The 21,320-nt window shown below is 41.1% G+C and overlaps 1 protein-coding gene across 14 annotated transcripts in view; it reads right to left on the bottom strand.

Annotated features, from left to right (window-relative positions):
- Positions 1-21,320, bottom strand: part of IKZF1 (IKAROS family zinc finger 1) — a 245,193-nt gene that overhangs the window by 92,938 nt on the left and 130,935 nt on the right. For 8 of the 14 annotated variants that reach the window (XM_033930481.1, XM_033930483.1, XM_033930482.1 and 5 more), the window contains exon 4: positions 11,567-11,626. The exons of the other annotated variants lie outside the window; for them this stretch is intronic. In XM_033930481.1, the coding sequence (XP_033786372.1) occupies positions 11,567-11,626 (60 nt within the window). The remainder of the gene's footprint in view (positions 1-11,566; positions 11,627-21,320) is intronic. 14 annotated transcript variants of the gene reach the window in all.

The raw sequence follows: 21,320 nt of genomic DNA, 5'->3' as shown, positions 1-21,320 counted from the left end.
ATTTCCATGTGAAATGTGTTTTCAATGTGCGCAACCTAGCTTGGGAGAGTTTTAATACAAAAGCCATGCTAATGAGGCAGCGAGATATCAAAGATATGCAGAACAGTTCATTCACTATTAAATCAGTACAAAAATTAGTGGGAAACTGTTATCAGATGCACTACACAAAAACACTCTTATTTTAATATGACTGTCAAGTAGTATAGTAAGAACACACCTCATCAGATGATTATCTGGGCTGTGTTATTCAACATCTTCATTTAAGGCTTTTAACATGTATTAACACAGACAGATTGCTCATGATAATATCCATAGCTGGTTTTAAGAAAGGTTTGGACAAGTTTCAGAAGGAAAAGTCCATAGTCTGTTATTGAGAAAGACATGGGGGAAGCCACTGCTTGCCCTGTATTGGTAGCATGTAATATTGCTACTTCTTGGGTTTTGGCTAGGTACTAGTGACCTGGATTGGCCACCGTGAGAATGGGCTACTGGGCTTGATGGACCATTGGTCTGACCCAGTAAGGCTATTCTTATGTTCTTATGGCTGCAGATTTCCAAAGGTGATTTGCTCCGGGGACAGAGCAGCAAACATTAACAGTGACTGGACTGCCCAATCCAGGAGAATCCCAGGGTTAACATTTATTAATGAGGCTCCACAAGCCCTTGCTCATGTTATGTGCTTATGTACCCCCCTCCCCTCCCCGATCTTGCAATATAGAACAGAACAGGCTATGATTACGCTTGGTGCGACCCTCAGCTAGCAATATGCCCTTATAAGGTTTGTGGAACTCTGATTTTCAAATTCCACCAAAGACCTCCATAAATTCCTTAACAGAAAACCCAAGAATAACATGCAATCCATCTCTCTGTTGCAGGCATCTTATAGATATGAATATAACAGATATCAATATATTGAAACCTATGTATTAAGCCACACACAACAGAACATATGATGTCCCTTAAACATACTAGCCGGAAAGCACTTTCTCAAGACAAACAGGACTATTTTACCCTTTACTCCATGTTCCCCAAGTAATATACTGAAGGATCTGTGATTGGGAACTGGAGAGGGGAATGGAAAAACGATGGCCAGTTGGCTGGAGGAGGGGAAGGGATGGTTCTTCTGGCTATAAAAGGCTGAAAACTATACAATGGGCAAGAGATCCAAAAGAACTTACCATAGAGCGGGAACCTCTCAAGGCCAATTTCAGTAAATGAGTGCTCTTTATAGAATAGTGTTGAGCGCCAAATTCTGTGTCCAACTGTGAACATGACTTATACCAACTGAAACCAGTTGGGCGCAGTAAATCCTGGCGTGCAAGCTGTGCGCACGTCTGCAATATTCTATAATACTGTGCACAATTTTCCGGAATGCTCCTGACCTACCCCTGCCTCTCCCATGGGAACTTCCCTTTTGCTGTTGCACATGGATACACATAGGCGTTATCCTATAACTGGGTGCGTAAGTATATTTCCATGCTGATCTGCTGTTTCAGCTCCAATTTCCATGCATACTTGAGAAACAGAAAGAGTTCTATATGCAGAACTTTCAAGTATGTCGAGGATTCTATATCATTATGGGAAACAGCATAGGTAGTAATACATGGAGATATAACAGATGACATGGCCCACAAGAAACTTAATATTATCCAGAAAACCATTAGATAAGAGTCACAACTCTCATCTAATTTAGTATTTAGCTGCATTTCCCATGTAGGTTGATAGAAATCAGTTCACTGCTACCCAGTAGGGTATAGCCATTTATATAATAAGATAATTGTACCAAAACGGCTATATACCAGATAGTATCTAATGGGATTTCAATGCTATGTCTGTTCCTCTCATAATCAGTGACACATGAAATAATGAACACCAAAGAGTCAAATAGAAGGAATTAATTCATTGGTGGGATTCTGTGGTGGTGATCAGACTAAAGTACCTCAAGACCATTAGAAAAGGGAGTTTCACTACTGACCAATCAGAAACTAGATTTAACAGACGTGAACTTACAATAGGGCCATTGTACAGGAGTGTATTATTACACATATTAGCACGTTTGAAAAGTAACAATAACATACACAACCTAATTTCCATGTGATAAGTGTTTTCAATGTGTGCAACCTAGCTTGGGAGAATTTTAGTACAAAAGCCATGCTAATGAGGCAGTGAGATATCAAAGGTATGTAAAACAATTCATCCCCTATTTATGTTTCTTTTTGTCTGAATGAAGCATGCTGTTCTGTTTTTAATGGCGTTCTATTACAATTTTAATGATGCATTTTACTGTAAACCGCTCTGAATTGTGTTGCAGCTAAGGTGGTATATCAAGTTTAATAAACAATAAACGATATATACACTTCAAAGGCTTTAAATTAGCAAGTTTAATCTATGACTGGCAAGATTAATCTGGCAATGCAGCAATATTTGTGATAAGGGGAAAAAAGCAAGTATATCTTACATGAACCCCATAACCAAAGAAGCATTAAGATTAAAAATGAGTCCCCTAATATCTAGCAAACAATGTGGATGTCTAAAAAGCGGCATAAGTCATCAGTTGGATGTCCTAATTGCCAGGACATCCAAGTGCCGATTTTTCAAACCGACTTTCTGGAAGTCTTGTGAGGCATCCCAGTCGCTGTGCATCCAAAATTCAAGGGGGCGTGTGGGAGGCATGTTATGGATGAGCTTTGGGCATGCTTTGACTTGGACGTCTTGTGGCAATAATTGAACCTTTCCCACGATGTCCAGGACAGAACTTAGACGTCCAGAGCTAGACCAGTTTAAGAACCATCTAAGTGCCAAAAAAGTTACCCGAACTGACGAAATGATCACTGAAGGGATTAAGTAATGACCCCCTCTCCCACATTCCCCAGTGGTCACTAACACCCCCTTCCACCCCCCAAAAAATCAGAATGAAACTTATCTCTAGAACAGCAGCATCTGGTATGGGAAATCCTTGCACAGCATTATATAAGTGTCTTAAGTAGCCTGGGGGGTGTGCTAGTGAACCATAGAGAGGAGGACCCAGGCCCATAAGCCACTCTAACCACTACATTTATGGTGGGGAATGTGAACCCACCAAAATTTTATTATACTGCCATATAGGTGCCACCTGCAGCCATAAGGGCTATTGGGATTGTAAACAGGTGGGTATAGTAGGTTTTGGAGAGTTTTGGAGGGCTCACTATACATTATAAGGGGGTTACGGTGAGATGTACTTCTGATACCCTTTATGTGAAGTTCACAGCAGTGCCTTCTAAGGCGCCCCAAATGCTCTTCTGGCATGTCTGTGTGGCCAATGTAATATAAATTGTGGCCCTTCCTATGTCCAAATGGCTTGAGCTTAGATGTTTTCAACTTGGATGTTTTTGTGGTTGAAAATGACCATAAAAGATAGGCATCCTAAGGTTGGATGTCCTAACAGCTAAGATGTTGAAGTAGGCGATTCCCTCCCCCCCTCCCCTACACACAAAAAAATTGAACATCCAGTGGTTTCAAAAATGGACATTTCTCTGCACCGACATTTGGATGTCTTGTGGGAAGCATTCAAAGTTGGACTTGGATGCACTATTGAAAATGGTCCTCCATGTTGTATAATTCAGCCTATGGAATGAGGCATCTAAGGGCTTCTTTTACGAAGCCATAGTAGCAGTTAAACATGCGTAATAGCGCTAAACTGCTAGTCGCACTAGCCACTACCGCTTCCTTTTGAGCAGGCAGTAGTTTTTCGGATAGTGCGGGGGGGTTAGCATGTGATTTAAAGTCGCCCGCGTTAAAGCCGCTACTGTGGCTTCGTAAAAGGAGCCCTAAGTGATTGGTTCCAATCTACCATTGAGAGTAAATTGGGAACCTCTTTATATTTTAGTTATATCCTGCACTCTCCATCAAGGAATTTACCAACTTGGCATACACCCATTTGAAGATCATGTGGCATAGATTGTGTGTTATACAATCCTCTACAGTCACATCTTTGTTCTCTATTTCTGATAATAAGGACTTTTTTTGTAGGCTTCCAACAGAAAACCTTTAAACAGTAGAAGTGTAAAGTTTTGAAACTTTTGTTTCAAATAGTAGGGCGTGAGGGTAAATGAAGACATTTGAGGATTTATAGGGTGCATTTTATCTTCTTAATAGGGATCAGTTAGGAAAAAAACTTATATTGAAAAACCTTGCACTGTAACTATGGCAAATTGTAACCTGTTAACTATATATGTATTTTAACCTGTAATCCATTCTGAGCTCTTTGGGGAAAATGGGATAGAAAATTAATTAAATAAATTATTTTGATTACTTGCAACTGAAATATTATGCAATAGATTCAGTACATTATGCCTAGATTTGGGTACTTTAAAAAAAAAAAATCAGCTCTGACTGCTATTCTATAACCCACCCACACTCTCTTATGGACACCCCCCCTTTTCAGCTGCACACAAATAAATTTGCGTGCGCATCTTTATGGAATACTGCACAGCAAGATGTGCACATAGACTGAAATTGGCACCACTTAGTACTAATAATTGATTGTTAGTATCCAATTATTGGTGATAATTGTTACTCAAATTACACACAGAAATTGGGCATGCCCCCAAATTCTAATGTGCAATTTTGAGCACCATTTATAAAATTTTGGGGTACAAGAACAGATGCCCAATGCTTCCTTGACAGAAGAAATCTATTATTTGGCAGAACAGTCTTGGCCACGAAATGTCTTTCATAAAGGTTTACAAGGGCAAACATCAGAAATTGACTATGTGCAATTTAATGGCCATTTGGTAATAAGAATAGCAATGGGAGGTCAGTAAGGACATTTTGAAAGAAAACCTAAAGAATATAATTACTACCACTGTAAATAGTGGCTTGTTTGAAATCCAATATAAAAAATGTCCACGAGATCACATCTCTCAGCATAGAGCTTTTATAGCAAAGCTTTGGCAAAGGGGTAACTGGCCTATGTGTAAAGTGGAAATGGCTCATTTAGGGCATGTGTTCTGGAACTGTGCCCTTGGCAAAATATTTTGACAAAAATTACATTACTACTATTCAGGTTTACTAGGTTGTATTGTAACTTCCTCACCACTCCTTCTCTTGATTCTGAAAAGGGCTTTTCTGCCAGGTCTTGAGGATCAAGATGGTTCTTGTGAAAGGCTATGCCATATACATACATTTAAATTGGTGACTGTCAAATGTACCCTCATAAGAAAATATGAATAGCCATACTGGGTCAGCCTAATGGTCCATCTAGCCCAGTAGCAGTCTAGGTCACAAGTACCTGACAGAAAACCAAATAGAAGCAATAACACAATGGTGAGTGCAGATAATACTGTTTCTCATCATGGAGAAGATGGTGATCAGTACTAAGGAGAAAACTCAATAGAGGATTTTCAACTTATCTGGAATCTCTTCTGGTCTATTCTTCCTACTACAGCACACCATAACTTTTTAAATCCACAACTTTCTGGTGTTCTTTAATTTTCACATATCTGTATGGCATACACCCATATTTCTAGATGTATGGGCAGATGGTGGAATAGGGGAGGAAAGTAGGAGTGGGTATGGTTTGGTTTAATGAATAAGTAGAAATAGAAACAGAGAAACATGATGGCAGATGAAGGTCTAATGGCCCATCCAGTCTGCCCTTCCGCAATAACCATTATCCCTTCCTCTCGCTAAGAGATCCCACATGCCTGTCTCATGCCTATTTGCTGTTTCATGTCCAGGTATGCAATTACATTGGTTGACTATTGGGGTGGGGTATGTAAGAACCACCATATTCTGTCCCAATATGCATTATAGAACTCTTTTAAGCTGTATTGCTTGTTTACAATAAATATATATTTTTTCTAAAGTTGTTCTATTATTTCTTAAGGTTCATTGCACATTAAAGGATTTGAAGCAATGCTACATTATTATTATTATCATCATTTCTATATCGCTGTTTGAATAAATTCAGTAATGATGCCTAGAATACCACTGTGCTTAATTGTTTTCTCTGTAATGCAACAAATCGTCTTGGACCAATCTGATGTGACTGATATCACAAAATTGCTATGGTGCTTTCACTGGAGCTGGTGATTTCAAAAGTACTTCAAACTAAATCAGCCTGAAACACCATTATCAACATTTAATTTATCATTCTTCTAAAGAGACTACATACATCCTTTAACAGAACCAGTAGTCCATAGTTAGATGCACTGAGGTAACTTCAAAACTTAGTACACTTTAGTAAATAGGAATTTAAATTCCCTGTATACCCTCAAATGTATGCCATTTGGCTTCAGCGCTTTGTCTACTTTCAGTTTAGTTCAATCATCTTTATTGACATTTTAGATAGCTCTTCATGAACAGACTTCTAAAAATCATTTAGGCCCTAATGCTGCAAAGTGCACCTAAATTTGGGCATAGTTTGGACATCCTCGTTAGGCACACTTTGCAGAATCACACTTAAAAACGATGAGCGGTGCTCAGCATAAGGTGGACGTCCACCTTTTTAACGTCCTTTACAGAATCGGGGTTTTTTTTTTAGGTGGGAGTTAGACGTCCAACCAATGTCCTTAATGTTATAATTCTGATGTTATTAGAATGGCAAATTTATGCTATTTTTTATTATAATTGCAAAATGTTGGCACCATACCATTTTAAAAGAAATGTTTAATGTTTTCATTTATTTATTTTCTGTCACAGGTACTGAGTTGGATTCAAACTAGGAACATCAGTATAGAAGGTTGTAGCTTTAACCAGTGTGCTACAGAGGAAGCTAACAAGCTGCATAGTAATTGTAAAACTAGGTCTTATAGGCATTAAACTAAACTAAACTAAATCTTGGGTTTATATACCACATCATCTCCACAAGTGGAGTGGTTTACATGGTTTGGGATAGAATGGAACTCCAATGGAATTATATAAGTAAGTAAGGAGAGAGGATAGGGCTAAGAGTACCAGGGAGGGGAAGAGGTTACATTTTGGAGAAGAGCCAGGTCTTCAGATGTTTACGGAATAGTAGAAGGGAGATCAAATCACGAAGAGGGGAAGAGAGACTATTCCAGAGCTGAGTGAATCTGAAGGGGAGGGAGGACCCAAGTTTACCAACAAGGGAGATGCCTTTTAAGGAGGGGTAGGATAATTTTAGTTTGTGCGTGGATCTAGTGGAAATTGGATTTGAGGAATTCCAGGATAGAGGAATAAGAGGAGGAAGGATGCCGTGGAGGATCTTGAAGGTTAGGCAGGCACATTTGAAGTGGACCCTGGAGATAACAGGAAGCCAGTAGAGCTTGGACAGGAGCGGTGAGACATGGTCAAATTTACTTTTTGAGAAGATAAGCTTAGCCGCGGTGTTCTGGATTAGTTGGAGTCTGTGGAGGCTTTTCTTTGTTAAGCTTAAGTAAATGGAATTGCAATAATCTAATCTGGAGAGGATGATGGATTGAACGAGGACGGCAAAGTGTTTTTGGTGGAAGCAGGACCTCACTTTCCTCAGCATATGAAGGCTGCAAAAGCATTTTTTTATCAGGGAGTTGAGGTGGTCGTTGAAGGATAGTGAGGAGTCAATGGTGATGCCCAGAACTCTGCTAGAGAACTCCAACTGTAGAGAGGAGCCTGTGGACAATGGGATGGAGGTGGGTAGTTGGTCTAGTTTAGGGCCAAGCCACAGTAGTTTCGTTTTAGACTCGTTCAATTTCATTTGTACATTGAGGGCCCAGGATTGAAGGTTGGTTATGCATGAGGAGATGTTTGCTGCGAGATTGGTGAGGTTCGCGTCGGTCTCGAGGAGGACCAGGATATCGTCGGCATAAGTGTAAAGTATTTCTAGGGGGGATAGGTGGAGGAGATTCAGGGAAGACATATAAATGTTGAAGAGGATAGGAGATAGGGGGAACCTTGTGGGACTCCACATGTCGGTTTCCATGGGGAGGATGAGGTGCCATTCTTGGTAACGGTGTAAGAGCGAGAACGTAAGAAGTTTGAGAACCAGTCAAGGACTGTGGAGCTAATGCCTATCTCGGAGAGTATCAATTAGAATGTCATGATGATTAGAAGATTAGAATGCCATGATGGACAACGTCAAAAGCTGCAGAGAGGTCGAATTGGAGGAGAACGGCAAATTTTTTGTGAGAGTGAAGTTGTTGAATCTTCGAGATTAGGGAGGCCAGGAGGGATTCAGTACTGAAGTTGGGTCTGAAGCCGTATTGATAGGGTAGGAGAATAGAAAATCTTTCCAGGTAGGATGAGAGTTGGGAGGAGACGATGGACTCTAGTAGCTTGGTTAGGAGAGGAATATTTGCTATTGGGCGATAATTGGATGGAATGGAGGGATCTAGGTCGGCTTTTTTCAGTAGGGGGGTCAATGCAATGTGTCCCATTTCTGGAAGAAGAGGCCCGATAATAGGGCAGAGTTTATGAGATTGGTGAGAGATGAGATGGCCTGTGCGGGTATTTTCTCAAATAGATAGGATGGGAATGGGTCCAATGTGCAGTTACAGGATTTCAGTTTCAGGCAGAGCTTAAGGACCTGCGATTCAGATACTTGCTCAAAGGCAGTCCAGGATCTGTTGACTGGGATAGGGGTGGGGACGTTTAGAGTAGGATTGGGAGTGGCGGACACCAGAGAATTGTAGGAGACTGCGGGTGGGAAGGAGCTTCTTAACCCTTTCAGGACCATAAGGATCGTAGGCCAATTTTTGTGGTTTTGACGACATTTTTATGGTAAAAAGGGCTTGCAGATGCCAAAAAATTGATTTTTTTTGTGAAATATCATTATTTTTATTTAAAAAAATCACACTTCTGGCTTATGGACAGTGTGGCAAGTGAATCTTCTCGTCAATCTGGCAACGACGCTAATGAATGAATGTCGGAACCAGTTTGTTTACATAAAGGCAGTGTCATATGGAATCCGTACATATCAAATTTAGAACTGTAGACTATCCCAATCAACATTTATAGGATTTTAAAGTTATGGGACAAATATGTCTCTTGGTCCTGAAAGGGTTAAGGAGGTGACCTTTCCATTGAAGAAGTTTGCTAGTACATCGGCTGATGGGGAGGAGGGAAGTATGGAAGGGTTGTTATTAGGAGTTAAGGAGCGCCAGATGTTGAACAGCATACTATTCTGGTTGTTTGATCTGGAGATCTTGTCACCATAGAAGTTTTTCCTTGCTTTTTTGAGTATATTGTTATAGAACTTAATGTTGACCCTCCAGGTTTGCTTGAGTACCTGATTGTAAAAAACCGCTTAGATAACCTTGATAGGCGGTATATAAAATCCTAATAAACTTGAAACTTGAAACTTTGTCTGTGGGGGATTTAGATTTTTTCCAGATGCGTTCCAGGCATTGTAAGGAAGTATACTTTTGAGTATGGGTTGGGCTTCAGATAGACGTGAATTTGATAGATGTGAGTTTTGTGGACGGGACTTAGGTGGGCTTTGGACATTTCCAATGCAATCTTGTAAATAGGGTTTAGGGATTTTATTTTTATTTTATTTAGCTCAAAATACATTTAATAAGCCACCACATAAACAGGGCACAACAATACAAACATATTGCATGCCAAACCTACTAGCTTCCTGGCCAAACAGCAATGTTATTTGCTAATTAGAGCACATGAAAAACACAGCTTTAGGTTTCTTGCTCAAAAACAACCCTTTTTTTCTCACGAAATAGTGCTCCAATGAGCTCATTCTTAAAAGAGATGCAACCACATGACATAAAAATATATATTGAACCGATAACTTAATTTGCAAAAGGGTAAAAACAGAAACAGACCTTAGCATGGCTTCTAGTTCATTGCAAATGGAGGTGTGCAGCTGCACAATGGTGACCTCATTGTGAGATCATCAAGGTGCATCTGCAAGGTAGAATGCCACAATTAAAATAGGTCCATTTTGAGAGAAGCCAGCTTTACTTTTGTTGTGTTGCTAAGAAACGTGGAGTAACCTGAATAATATGGATCCCCTGAAGTAGCCTCCTTTCAGGCGAAACAGAAAGCCTTTTCTGTCGGGACTAAGAAGTTTTTCATCTCCAGATGAATGATACATTTTCTTAGAGATATTGATACTCTGGTTTTACAAGCCACGTGGCTTAACTGTTTTTGTATGCTTACAGATAAGCTGACTGCCATAGTTTAGTTAGTTTGGGATTTAGTTACCTTTCTCTTGGACATTTTTGAATGTTGTCACTGAAAATATTGAAAATATTGAAAGTGAGATTAAATTTCTACGTATGAGAGTGATTTATATTTGTACGGAGTTTTTTCATAAACCAGTGATGATGTGGGCGGCTTAGGGTACTTGCGTAGTCCCGGCTGCCCACAATTGAGATTTATTTTTCTCCATTTTTTTTCTATGATTTTGTCAATAGTTCTTTTTGTCTTTGTGGTATGAATGAATCCCTGCTGCTACATATTATTTACAATACGTTTGTAACCACATTTTACAATTAAAATAGGAACATGTGCTGGGGGGGGAGTTTTTTGGGATTTGAACCCAGGACCTCTGGAAGATGAGTACAGGGCTTTTACCCATTGAACCACAGCTGTTTCTTTTTAGTTAGGGGGTTCCTAACATGAGAGCTTAGGATACCCTAGCCATGAGATGTTACCTTAGCATATCATTAAGTTATGATATCACAGGGCAGTCAGAGACTGACTAGAAGCTGCTGTGGCTCAATGGGAATTCCATCCCATTTATCATTTTTGTCACAAGTCTTTGAAATGTTTCTAGTTTCTCTATATTCTTTTGCACATGGGGCAACTAGAACTGCCCTTAATGCTCAAGTTTCCATCACACCAGGTTCTATAAAATAGGCAATACAATATCCTTTGTTATGCTCCCTATCCATAATCCTATTATTCTGCTTGCTTTTTTTTTTTTTTTTTTTTAGCAGCTATGGCACATTGGGCTGAAAATGTCAACATTATTGTCCACAAAGATCTTTTTCTTTTGAGATTTGGGAGAGCCATTGCTCAGTACTTATGACCTAAATTGGCCACTCTCAAGCATAATGCTTGGTTCAATGGACCTTGGTCTGACCCAGCATGGCTTTTCTCATTGTCCTTTTTGTTCAGGCATTTGAACTGTAGTTATAACACTATCTGATAGGACAAGCAGCAAGTGCAGGATTGTGGCATAAGAATTCACTGTTCTGTGAACTATTTCGTTATGACATCACAGTCATACAATAAGGCATGCATAAACCAGGACAAGAGGCATATCTGACAATGGAAATATGTCCAAATGAGCTACATTAACATCACTACACAGAATACATATAGTCACTGTTGATGAATTGTGTTATTAATTATATGTATACAGTACCTGTGTGTATACATATAGTGAAAAGTTGGCAGTAGGGATCATGATACTTTAACACTCTGGCAACTGGTGTGTTAATGTTGCCAGTTAAAGAGCATATGGCTCGATTACAAATTCATCAACGGTTATTGAACTTGATCTGAAACAAACAAACAAACAAACACACAAATGGGCTTTGTTGTTGCACATGCACTTCTGTGGCAAGTGACTTGGATGTGAGAAAATGCCACAAGTGAGAAGCATAAGAGTCGGCATACTTACGGGAGAAAGATTTGAAAATGATAGCGTGCAAATCCCTAAAGCTCTCAGCTCCACGAGCAGCTGCAATAAAGAAGGGAAAGAAGATGCAAGACTGTACAGCTCGTAAAATGTGATGACAGTTAAAGAAGGTGGTGCTCTTACTAGTTGCACTCAAAACATTCTTCTTATCCACAGTACCGTATACTTTACCATAAAGACTCAATTCAGAAAAGAGGAAAAATGGAACATATTCAGAGACAAGTGAGATATTAATCTATACATTTATAACAAACTTATGGCAAAGTAGGGTCAGCCTGCTGGCAATCAGCGGTGTATTGAGGTGCACATTATCATGCATGGGCATCGTGCTGTCAGATTCTGGCAGCCATGTCGTCCATTGCACTTGATATTAGACAGTGTGAGTTGATGGAAACAGCAAGTGCCTGTAAGTGCTCCATTGGCATGTGCAATTCTGAGAAAAGCCGCAGGGGCAGAATGAGGTTTTTGTGATGAAGGATAAGGAAATAGGGCCTAGATCCTCAAAAAATTGTGTTAAAAACCAACAGGCCGCTGTCGCAGCCATTTTAGTAACGATTTTAAAAAAGCGAGTCATTCTCCCAAAAATGCTCATGCAAATGAGGTTGGCGGAAGGTAGTGAAGATTTGCTAAATTTGCATGTGCCCATCATTGGTGATAGCGATGGGCACATGTGCAGAATAAAGGCAAAAAAGTCCCCAATAACAAAAAATCAAGCCGCAAGTAACTCTCCACCCAACAATGGAAGAGATGCTCAATCTCTCCTGCCACCAAGCAACAAAACACCCAACACCCCCCATGGCAGTAGGAAAGATGCCCAATCTCTCCCGCCGCCACACATCCTTGGTGGAGGTGGGTTGAGGGGGTGTCAGTTGGCGGCGGGAGAGATTGGGCAACTCTCCCACTGCCGGTGGGAGTTTTATTGGTCAGGGGAGAGATTGGGAATCTCTCCCACTGCTGACGGGGGCTATAATACACACACTCAAGAAGTGTGCTTTTACTATTCCAACTAAAAAATAAAATAGACAATTTATGATTCTTCCTGTAATTTTTTATTTTTTTTTCATTAGCCACAGTCAAAACACATGCCACAAGATGCACTTTTAACAGTACTGTCACTGTACCGGCACCCCTGGACCAGTTGCTGATTTTTGTCACCAAAAGTCAAAGCCGTTCTTGGAGAATGACTCAGTGATTTTTAAGAATCCACTGGAGTGCTCGTTTCAACATTCCAGAGCCCATTTGCATGGCAGTGTCAGACTGCTAGAAAGCTCACTATAGACCACGATAAGCTGTTTTGATAATCTGCAGCTAAAATGCATGCAGGCTAAACCGTCTGCAACCAGTCTAGCGACCGCGTTAAAGTTTTGAGAACATGGACCTAGGTGCTCAGTCAGGAAGGGCTAGGTAGAAAGCATGCTGGGGTAAGGACAGGCGGCATGGAGGTAGGCAGATGAATCTGACAAATTTTACTCAGCTTCAAGACTGCCCTCTAATGGCGAGAGATAGCAACTACAGAAATACTTGGGAACTCTGGCTTGAACCCAATTTTGAAACAAACTTTTGGTATTTAGAAGATTTCCCAGAGTCCCAGGTACTTAAAAGAAAGGAAAGTCAAAAGAGCACTTCAGAAATGTTACCCAAGAGGAAATCTGCTTGATCCAGCATATGCTGCTGAGCTGAAGGGCTGCTCTACTCCTTCCTGCTCGGTGGGATGGAAAAGGGAAAGCGGAATACTGAAGATGAAGCATTTAAAGAGAAATATGTAATGCGACGGTAGATAAGCACCATACTCATAAGGGCAAATAGTCTGTCTAATTTTATTCTTGCTACAATTGTCATAAGTCTACTTAATATCCAGATTTCATTTAATTTCTTCAAACTAAGGGTTATCTTTGTCTCTACCATGCTTTCTTGACTTCTGTTATAGTTTTTGCCTCTCTTTCCTCCAGGACAGCAGTTCTCAAAAAAAATATTTCCTAAATCCCTCTCTTCTGATTTAATCATACCTTAGGGGTGAGTCACTATGCAATTGGGCTTTCTCGCAGGCTAACTGTGCTAACAGTGCTGACACTGGACATCATAAGGTAAACACAACCAGTCCTCAAAGTTGAACATTTTTAAAAAATTCTTGCTTATAGTTCCATCATTATTTTAAACTATTTACTGAATACTGTCTCCCTTTAAACCCTCACTTCTGCCAAAATCCCCCTTACTATTTTTCCCATATCTCTGATTTCTGTCCTGTTATTTAATGGAATTCCTTTCCCGTTTCTCATAAATGCATTTTGTTTTAAGCCGCTTTCCTATATTTACTAGGAAAGACAGTATATCAAGTACAATAAACCACTAAGACAGCTCTGGCTGAATTTAAGCCCTGACCACCTTCACTGGGATGCTGTTCCATGCATCTCGCCACCACTGCTGTGAAGAAATATGTCTTCGTGGTGCTCCTGAGTCATCTTGCAGAAAATCTTTTTGAACTGAAAAGTTGGTGTCAGGTCAAAAGTGCGCCGGGACAAAGGCGCATGCAGACAATTGAGCGCAGCGCAGAGGCGCGCGCCACACAAAATTACTGTTTTTAGGGCTCCGACGGGGGTGTGTGGGGGGAACCCTCCACTTTACTTAATAGAGATTGCGCCGCGTTATGGGGGCGTTGTGGGGGGTGTGGGGGGTTGTAACCCCCCACATTTTACTCAAAACTTCACTTTTTCCCTGTTTTTAGGGAAAAAGTTAAGTTTACAGTAAAATGTGGAGGGTTACAACCCCCCAAAGCCCCCACAACGCCGGCGCGATCTCTATTAAGTAAACTGGGGGGGCTCCCCAACAAAATCCCCCGTCGGAGACCCTAAAAACTGTAATTTTCTTTGGCGCGCGCCTCCGTCTTGCGCTCAGTTGTCGGCGCGCGCCTTTGTCTTTCGCCAAGTTGTCTATGAACCAAAAAGTTGACTCTCGTGCAGAATTTTAATGGAGGAGTAGCCTAATGGTTAGCGCAGTGGCCTGAGGACCAGTGGAACTGGATTCAATTCCCACTGCAGTTCCCTGTGGCTCTGGGTAAGTCACTTTACCCTCCATTGCCCTAGGCACAAAATAAGTAGCTGCATATAATAGGTAAACTGCTTTGATTATAACCACAGAAAGGTGGTATATCAAATCCCATCCCCTTTCGCTGTTCCTTCCCCTCTTTCGCCACTCCACTAGAGTATAAACAGTTAATTCCTTCATTTAGATTTCTTGTTGGATTTTCTTCTTCTTCTTAGCTATTACTGGGCAAGAATCCAAAGCTCTGCCCGGTACTGTTCTTAGGTTCCAACTACTGAAGTTTCCGTCAAAGCTCACTCCAGCCCATCTATACCCTCCCAGGGCAGGATTAATTCTTCGAGGGCCCCTAGGCACACAAGTACACTGGGCCCCCTGGCCCTGCCCCGCCCATGCCCCCCCACCCCACCCATGTCCCACCCCATTTATCTGTTTTCTTCTTTACTTCTTTATTTCCCCTTGTATTTCTTTTTTTGTTTTAATTCAAAACAAAGATTAGCATACCAGTGCATAGTTTTTCTTCTATGCAACCCCCAAACATCTCTGAACAAATCCTCCTTCCTTCCCTTCCCACCTACTTACCCAGGAATTTAACTCTGAACCCTTTCCATGCATATATGAAAGTGTTCAAATATTTGTAAAGCAGTAATACTATCCGAAATATAAGTCTATATTAATAACCAAGTTTACAATGCCTCTCAACTGCCTCACTCTACATCAACTGTAGTGCTGCTGATCTTTCCGGGAGGGCCCAGCGCTTTCGATCTTTCCCGGGGGGGGGGGCCGCTTTGCCAAGGGGGGAAAAAAAATGAGTCCTCTGTTTCATCGAGCCCCCCTGACAACTTCAGGCCCTAGGCACGTGCCTAGTTGGCCTATTGGTTAATCCTGCCCTGCACCCTCCCATCCACTGACGGCCTCCCCAGCCCATCCTCTACCAAATGGCCATATACAGACACAGACCGTGCAAGTCTGCCCAGTACTGGCCTTCGTTCTTCAATATTTACTATTATTTTCTGATTCTAGATCCTCTGTGTTCATCCCATGCTTTTTTGAACTCCGTCACCATTTTCATCTCCACCACCTCTCTCGGGAGCGCATTCCAGGCATTCAACACCCTCTACGTAAAGAAGAATTTCCTTACATTGCTCTTGAGTCTACCACCCCTCTGGTTTTACCATTTTCCTTTCTCTGGAAAAGATTTTGTTCTACGTTAATACCTTTCAAGTATTTGAATGTCTGAATCATATTTGAATGTCTGAATCATGTCTTTGCACCAATTTAGTAGCCCTAGAATTTGTACAGAGGCTCCTCATTTCCTTCTGCAGGTTTAGGGAAGGACAGAATGGCACAGGAGTGTAAAAGGAGAAAGAAAGAGTCATACAGGAGAGGGAGGGGGAAAACAAAGAAATGCAGCCAAACATGTAAAGAAGAATAGAAGGTCATAAGGGACACTAAGGGATTTAAGACAAGGAAGTACCAATCAGGCGGAGAATGTTGTATAACGGTAATGAAATGGAGGTGAATGCATGAGCCACTACAAATTGATGAACAGTAGGGGTGAAGGTACAGAGGAGGGGAGGGAGGGATTCCACAGTGCCCATACATTTAGCCGGGCTACAAAAGTGGCATCCACACATCTACATGAATGCCCCAGAAAAGTCTCCTGCCAGGATCCCCTGACATAACCAGAAAAATTAGAGTGCCACATCAAAAATAAACATTATTGGGATGCAGACACATAGGCAACCTCAAGTACCATCTTTTCTTTTAAAAGTATGATAAAATGCTTTTAAAACATACATCCGTGTCTTTTTTTAACAAGCAATATGCTAGATCATGAATTACCAAGTTGTTTCTTTCTACACACACACACAAACACACACACACACAAAAGCAAATTTCTGCTACAAATGTTATGGAGAAAATGCTCCCAGCATTATCCTATATGATCCCAGCAGTGCCCAGTACCTCAGCAGTGCCTAAGATAACTTATCTCCCAAAGGACAACCAGCCATGAGAGCTCCACCCAAATGACACTTGCTGAAAAACAGAAAGTGGGAGCCTGTACAGCTGTAAGCCTGTGCTTGAATTCCAAGCTCTTGCCAATTAGCACAAGGATATCAGTGGCAGGGCTATAAAGAAGATACCCATTACCTTTAAGGCTTATCTGCACAGAATAAAATGATTTTGGACTTTTGTGGGGAGCATCTAGGTGGCTGCATCTAGTTTCTGACAAGGTTTCCCAGTGAGATACTCCTACCTGGGCATGTCCTGCTCACTGGGTCAGAGCCCGGAGTTAGCCAATTAGCATCAATATTCAGTCTGGTAAACCAGTACCCTATCTAAATAATATTAGGACAAGAAAAAGCTGTCCTAACCTTATTTATTTCTTATTTTATTTATTTGGATTTATTTATAGATTCACTCAAGGCAGTGTACAGCAAGTACAATTCAATATAAAACGTACAATTTTGTTAGCATCATAACAGTTGTAAAAAGACCAAATATAAACAAATACAAAAAAGTGAGGTAAACTCAAAATCAACAGATTGAAACTTAATGATAGGACTACCATGAAACAGTTTCAAAGCTTACCTTAAAATATAACTGAAATTCAAATACGAGATATAATACAATGTCAGCATAATACTTATGAAACAACTAATAAGTACATATCAGAACATTCAAATGACATAGATATGACACTAATGCTTTTCTACAATACAGCTTATCATATAACCAAGGGATCCTGTAGTTGTTAGATGGGGACAAGATGGGTGGTATAGGGTCTGTTGGGATAAACGGATGGAAGGTTAAATTCAGGCAAGTTGTTTATAGAGTTAACAAGATAAAAGGAACTGATTTAGTTACAGTGAGTGCAGCAAATAGTCCCGATGCAGAATGAGAGTACAGTCAGTCATCCAATGAATTAAAGGCTTTCACCTGCTTTCTGAAGTAGAGATAGGCTGGAATTACCGTATTTTCACTCATATACCGAGCACCCGTGTAAAACGCGCACACGGGTATATCACGCGGGAAACTATAATTTATGTAAAGAAATTTTTATATACCGCGCACGCCGCCCCAACTCTCCCGTCGCCGCCCGACTCTCCTTTCGCCCACCCCGACTCTCCTCTGGCCACCCCGACTCTCCTTTTGCCCACCCTGACTCTCCTCTGGCCCGCCCTGACTCTCCTCTGACATCAGAGAAAGGGCGGGACCGTCGGAAGAGGAAGCAGCGCAGACGCAGGGCTCACAGAAGGCCCGGGACCGCCGGCAGAGGAAGCAGCAGGAGAACGGTAGGAGCTTCTCCATGATGGGGGTGGGGGGGGTGGGGAGGCTGTGGGGGTGCCGAGCGGTCCTGCGGGGGGGGGGGGTGAATCGGACATCCTGCGGGGGGGGGGGGCGAACAGTCCTGCAGGGTGAATCGGACGTCGGGGGGGGGGAGGAAACTATGTAAAAAAAACATTGTAAAATGCGCTCACGCGTATAACGCGCAAGGTTATGCATGGTTTGTAAAAATCGTGTATAACGCGCGCGCGTTATATGTGTGAAAATACGGTAGATGTAGCCCCTCTAGGAGTAAATTCCAGAGCATGGGGGCTACTCTTGAGAAGGCTTACTGGCGGGTTATCACACCACACAATTTCTTTTATCTGAGAAGTTATCCTGGTACCAGTCTAAATATGGCCAGTACCTGGTTATCCGACAGCTGTTGAAGACCAGAATTTAGGTATGACCCAGAGCTAAACAACCAGTCATAAAAAGCCCATGGTAGCCACCATTTAGAAAATGTTGACCACATAGACTGAATATTATCCCTTTAATAGTTGCAATGCAAGAAGGAGCTCTGGTATACTTTTTACAAATTGTTTCAAGGAGTCTACACTTTAGGAGAGGCAGTGATAGTTCTCAGTGTTTGTGTCCTGAGGCCAGGTGGCAACAATAGAGCTTGGATCCGATCCGTTTCCCACCACCATTGTGTGGATCTCCAAGGTAGGGTTATCATATGGCTCCAGGAAAAGGAGGAAGGATTGAGACATTTGGGCAGTGGTGTAGTAATGGGGGGGGAGGGGCGGACTACCCCAGGCGCTGTCTTAGTGGGGGTGCCAGCACCTCTCCACCTCCCACACCACACTCGCGCTCTCCCTTCCCTGCCGCCACATACCTCTTTAAAAATCTTCACCAACGCGAACAACTATTCCAGTCTGTTGCTCGTACCGGCCTAGGAATGCCATTGCGAACAGCAGGCCGGAGAAAAGATTGAGAGGTACAAAGGTGGGAAGGGGATCTCGTATCAATTTTCCCTGATGTACCTAGAGCAACACAATATCGTAGAAAAGAATTCCTTAAATTAAAATCCTGAGCAGTAGCTTTGAAAGCGGTTTTCTTTTTAAAGTTTCCATGTAAATGTATTATTAAGTTTCAACAAAAATACAACAATTTCGGAGTAAACAAGAATCATCTGACGAAAAGGGGGTTGATAATGATTGCTGATCTTTGTTGGGAGTTAAATATAGCACAATAAGTTTTGGCCCAATACGGGCTTTATTTTCTTTGTAATATGTAATATTATGGTGAATCTTCAATGACTCCTCCAATATTAAGTGTGCTAGAAAGATATGTAATGAGAGGTGTTTTTATTTGAATGATTATGACTTTTTTATCTTTATTCTTTTGCTGTTCTGTTTGAACTGTAAAGATGGAAAATTATATATTAAAAAAAACCCAAAGGTGGGAAGGGAGGGCACAAGAGTGGCACGCGGGTGCAGAAGGAGCATGGGGAAAGCGGAGAGGAGGGCGCAGGGAAGGGGCACCTCTTATCCTCGCTACGCCACTGCTTCCAGGTTTTACTTCCGTTGAAAGCATATAAGTTCAAAGACATTTTTATTCATGTATTAAATATCTGTATGGCTTCTTCAGTTTGCAATGCAAATTTTAGTTCAATATATTATTGACGCTCATCTGTTTTTCAGTGGTTTTAATTCAATGCATTTATTCATAGTCAGTTTTGATGTTAGCATTTATTAGTTTTGAAAACTGATACTGGGGGTCCTTTTATTAAGGCACACTAGCAGTTTTAGCGCACGCCAAACACTAGCGCGTCCATTATAGTATATGGACGCATTAGCGTTTAGCGCACGCTAATATTTAATGTGCGCTAAAACGGCTAGCGCGCCTTAGTAAAAGGACTCCACTATATGTTTTCTAGATGTTTGTTGTACCCTTGAGGCAGGCTTTAGAGTCGAAATACGGACCATGTTGTGTCTGCAACACAGACTGGTTTCAACACTTTGATCCAACATGTAATAGGGATTGTTTTTATTTATTTTAATACATTTTAGCTTATTATCTCTTGTTGATGTGTACAGTTCCTTCCCCACTGTTGTTTTTCCTTTGGTAGACCATATGATCTTGGCTCGAACCATATAGGATAGTTTTAAATCACGGCACAGCTGTTCTAAGATCCAGCATAGCCACTTTTGAATCTGTGCTGTGACTTATGGTCCTGGCAATCAACAGTCCCACATTTTACCATATACTTTTTAAAATCTAGATTCTAGACAGATCTCATGGTCTTTTGTTATTGATTTTTATGGAGGTCGTCTTTTTAATGGCATGTTTGATGAAAGTATTGCTATTTATTTGCTTCATCTTAGCATTGTACTTTTAAATGTTGATTTATTATTATTATCATTCCCCCTCCCCTTTTACGAAGCCACATTAGGCTTTTTTTATCGCTGGCCACGGTGGTATTAGCTCTGACACTCTTAGAATTCCTATGAGTGTCGGAGCTAATACCGCTCCGGCCAGCAATAAAAAAGCCTAGGGGTCCTTTTACTAAGGCACGCTGTTTTAGCATGCGCTAAATGCTAAAGCGTCCATTATAGTCTATGGACGCATTAGCGTTTAGCGCACGCTAAAACAGCTAACGCACCTTAGTAAAAGGACCCCCTAATGCAACTTCATTATAATGGGGGGGGGGTATTTTTTATACGGTTTACCCTATTGTAGGTTTCTTTTGGCTTGCAATTCAGGTATCAAAAAATTTAACCAATGCATATTTAACACAGATTGTTACTATTTTAAGTCACTGAATAATTGATGTAATTGTTCTCTTCATTTTACATTTTAATATTCACTATTAAATTATTCACTCCTGTTATGTCATCACATTATATGCTATTTATTAGTATTAAGCATATACTCTATTTTCTATTGTCACTCTTTCTCATTTTGTTCAGTTCATGTCTTTTTTTTGGGGGGGGGGTAATCTTATTGCTGCTGGATAAGAGTTTCAGGCATGTAAACAATTTTCTGTTCATTATCTCTTTGATATTTGTTGTTTAGAACTACTTATCTATAGTTTATTCTCATTTATTTATGTATGCACTGTTCACTTTGTGTAGACCCCTGATGCAGGCGTTTATGCCAAAACACAGCCCGTGTTGGGGCCATCAATAAACAGAAAGTTGATCGTGCCAACCTTGAAAGCCCTTTAGGCATGAAGCACTGCCTACTTTACAGGTGCTGCTCAGCATGGTTGTCAATCAAAAAATCAGGGCCGTTTATAGAATCGCTCCTGGTGGTGCCTAAGTGGGCTCAGGCATAGCTAGGCATCCTAGACATAGGTACTGCTCCATTAGACCACCTTTTTACTTGCCTAATTTGGCAGTGCTTATATTAGACACCTAACGAT

This window comes from Geotrypetes seraphini, chromosome 2, assembly GCF_902459505.1.
Source record: "Geotrypetes seraphini chromosome 2, aGeoSer1.1, whole genome shotgun sequence".
Taxonomy (NCBI): domain Eukaryota; kingdom Metazoa; phylum Chordata; class Amphibia; order Gymnophiona; family Dermophiidae; genus Geotrypetes; species Geotrypetes seraphini.
This window is presented reverse-complemented; position numbering and strand designations above follow the sequence as displayed.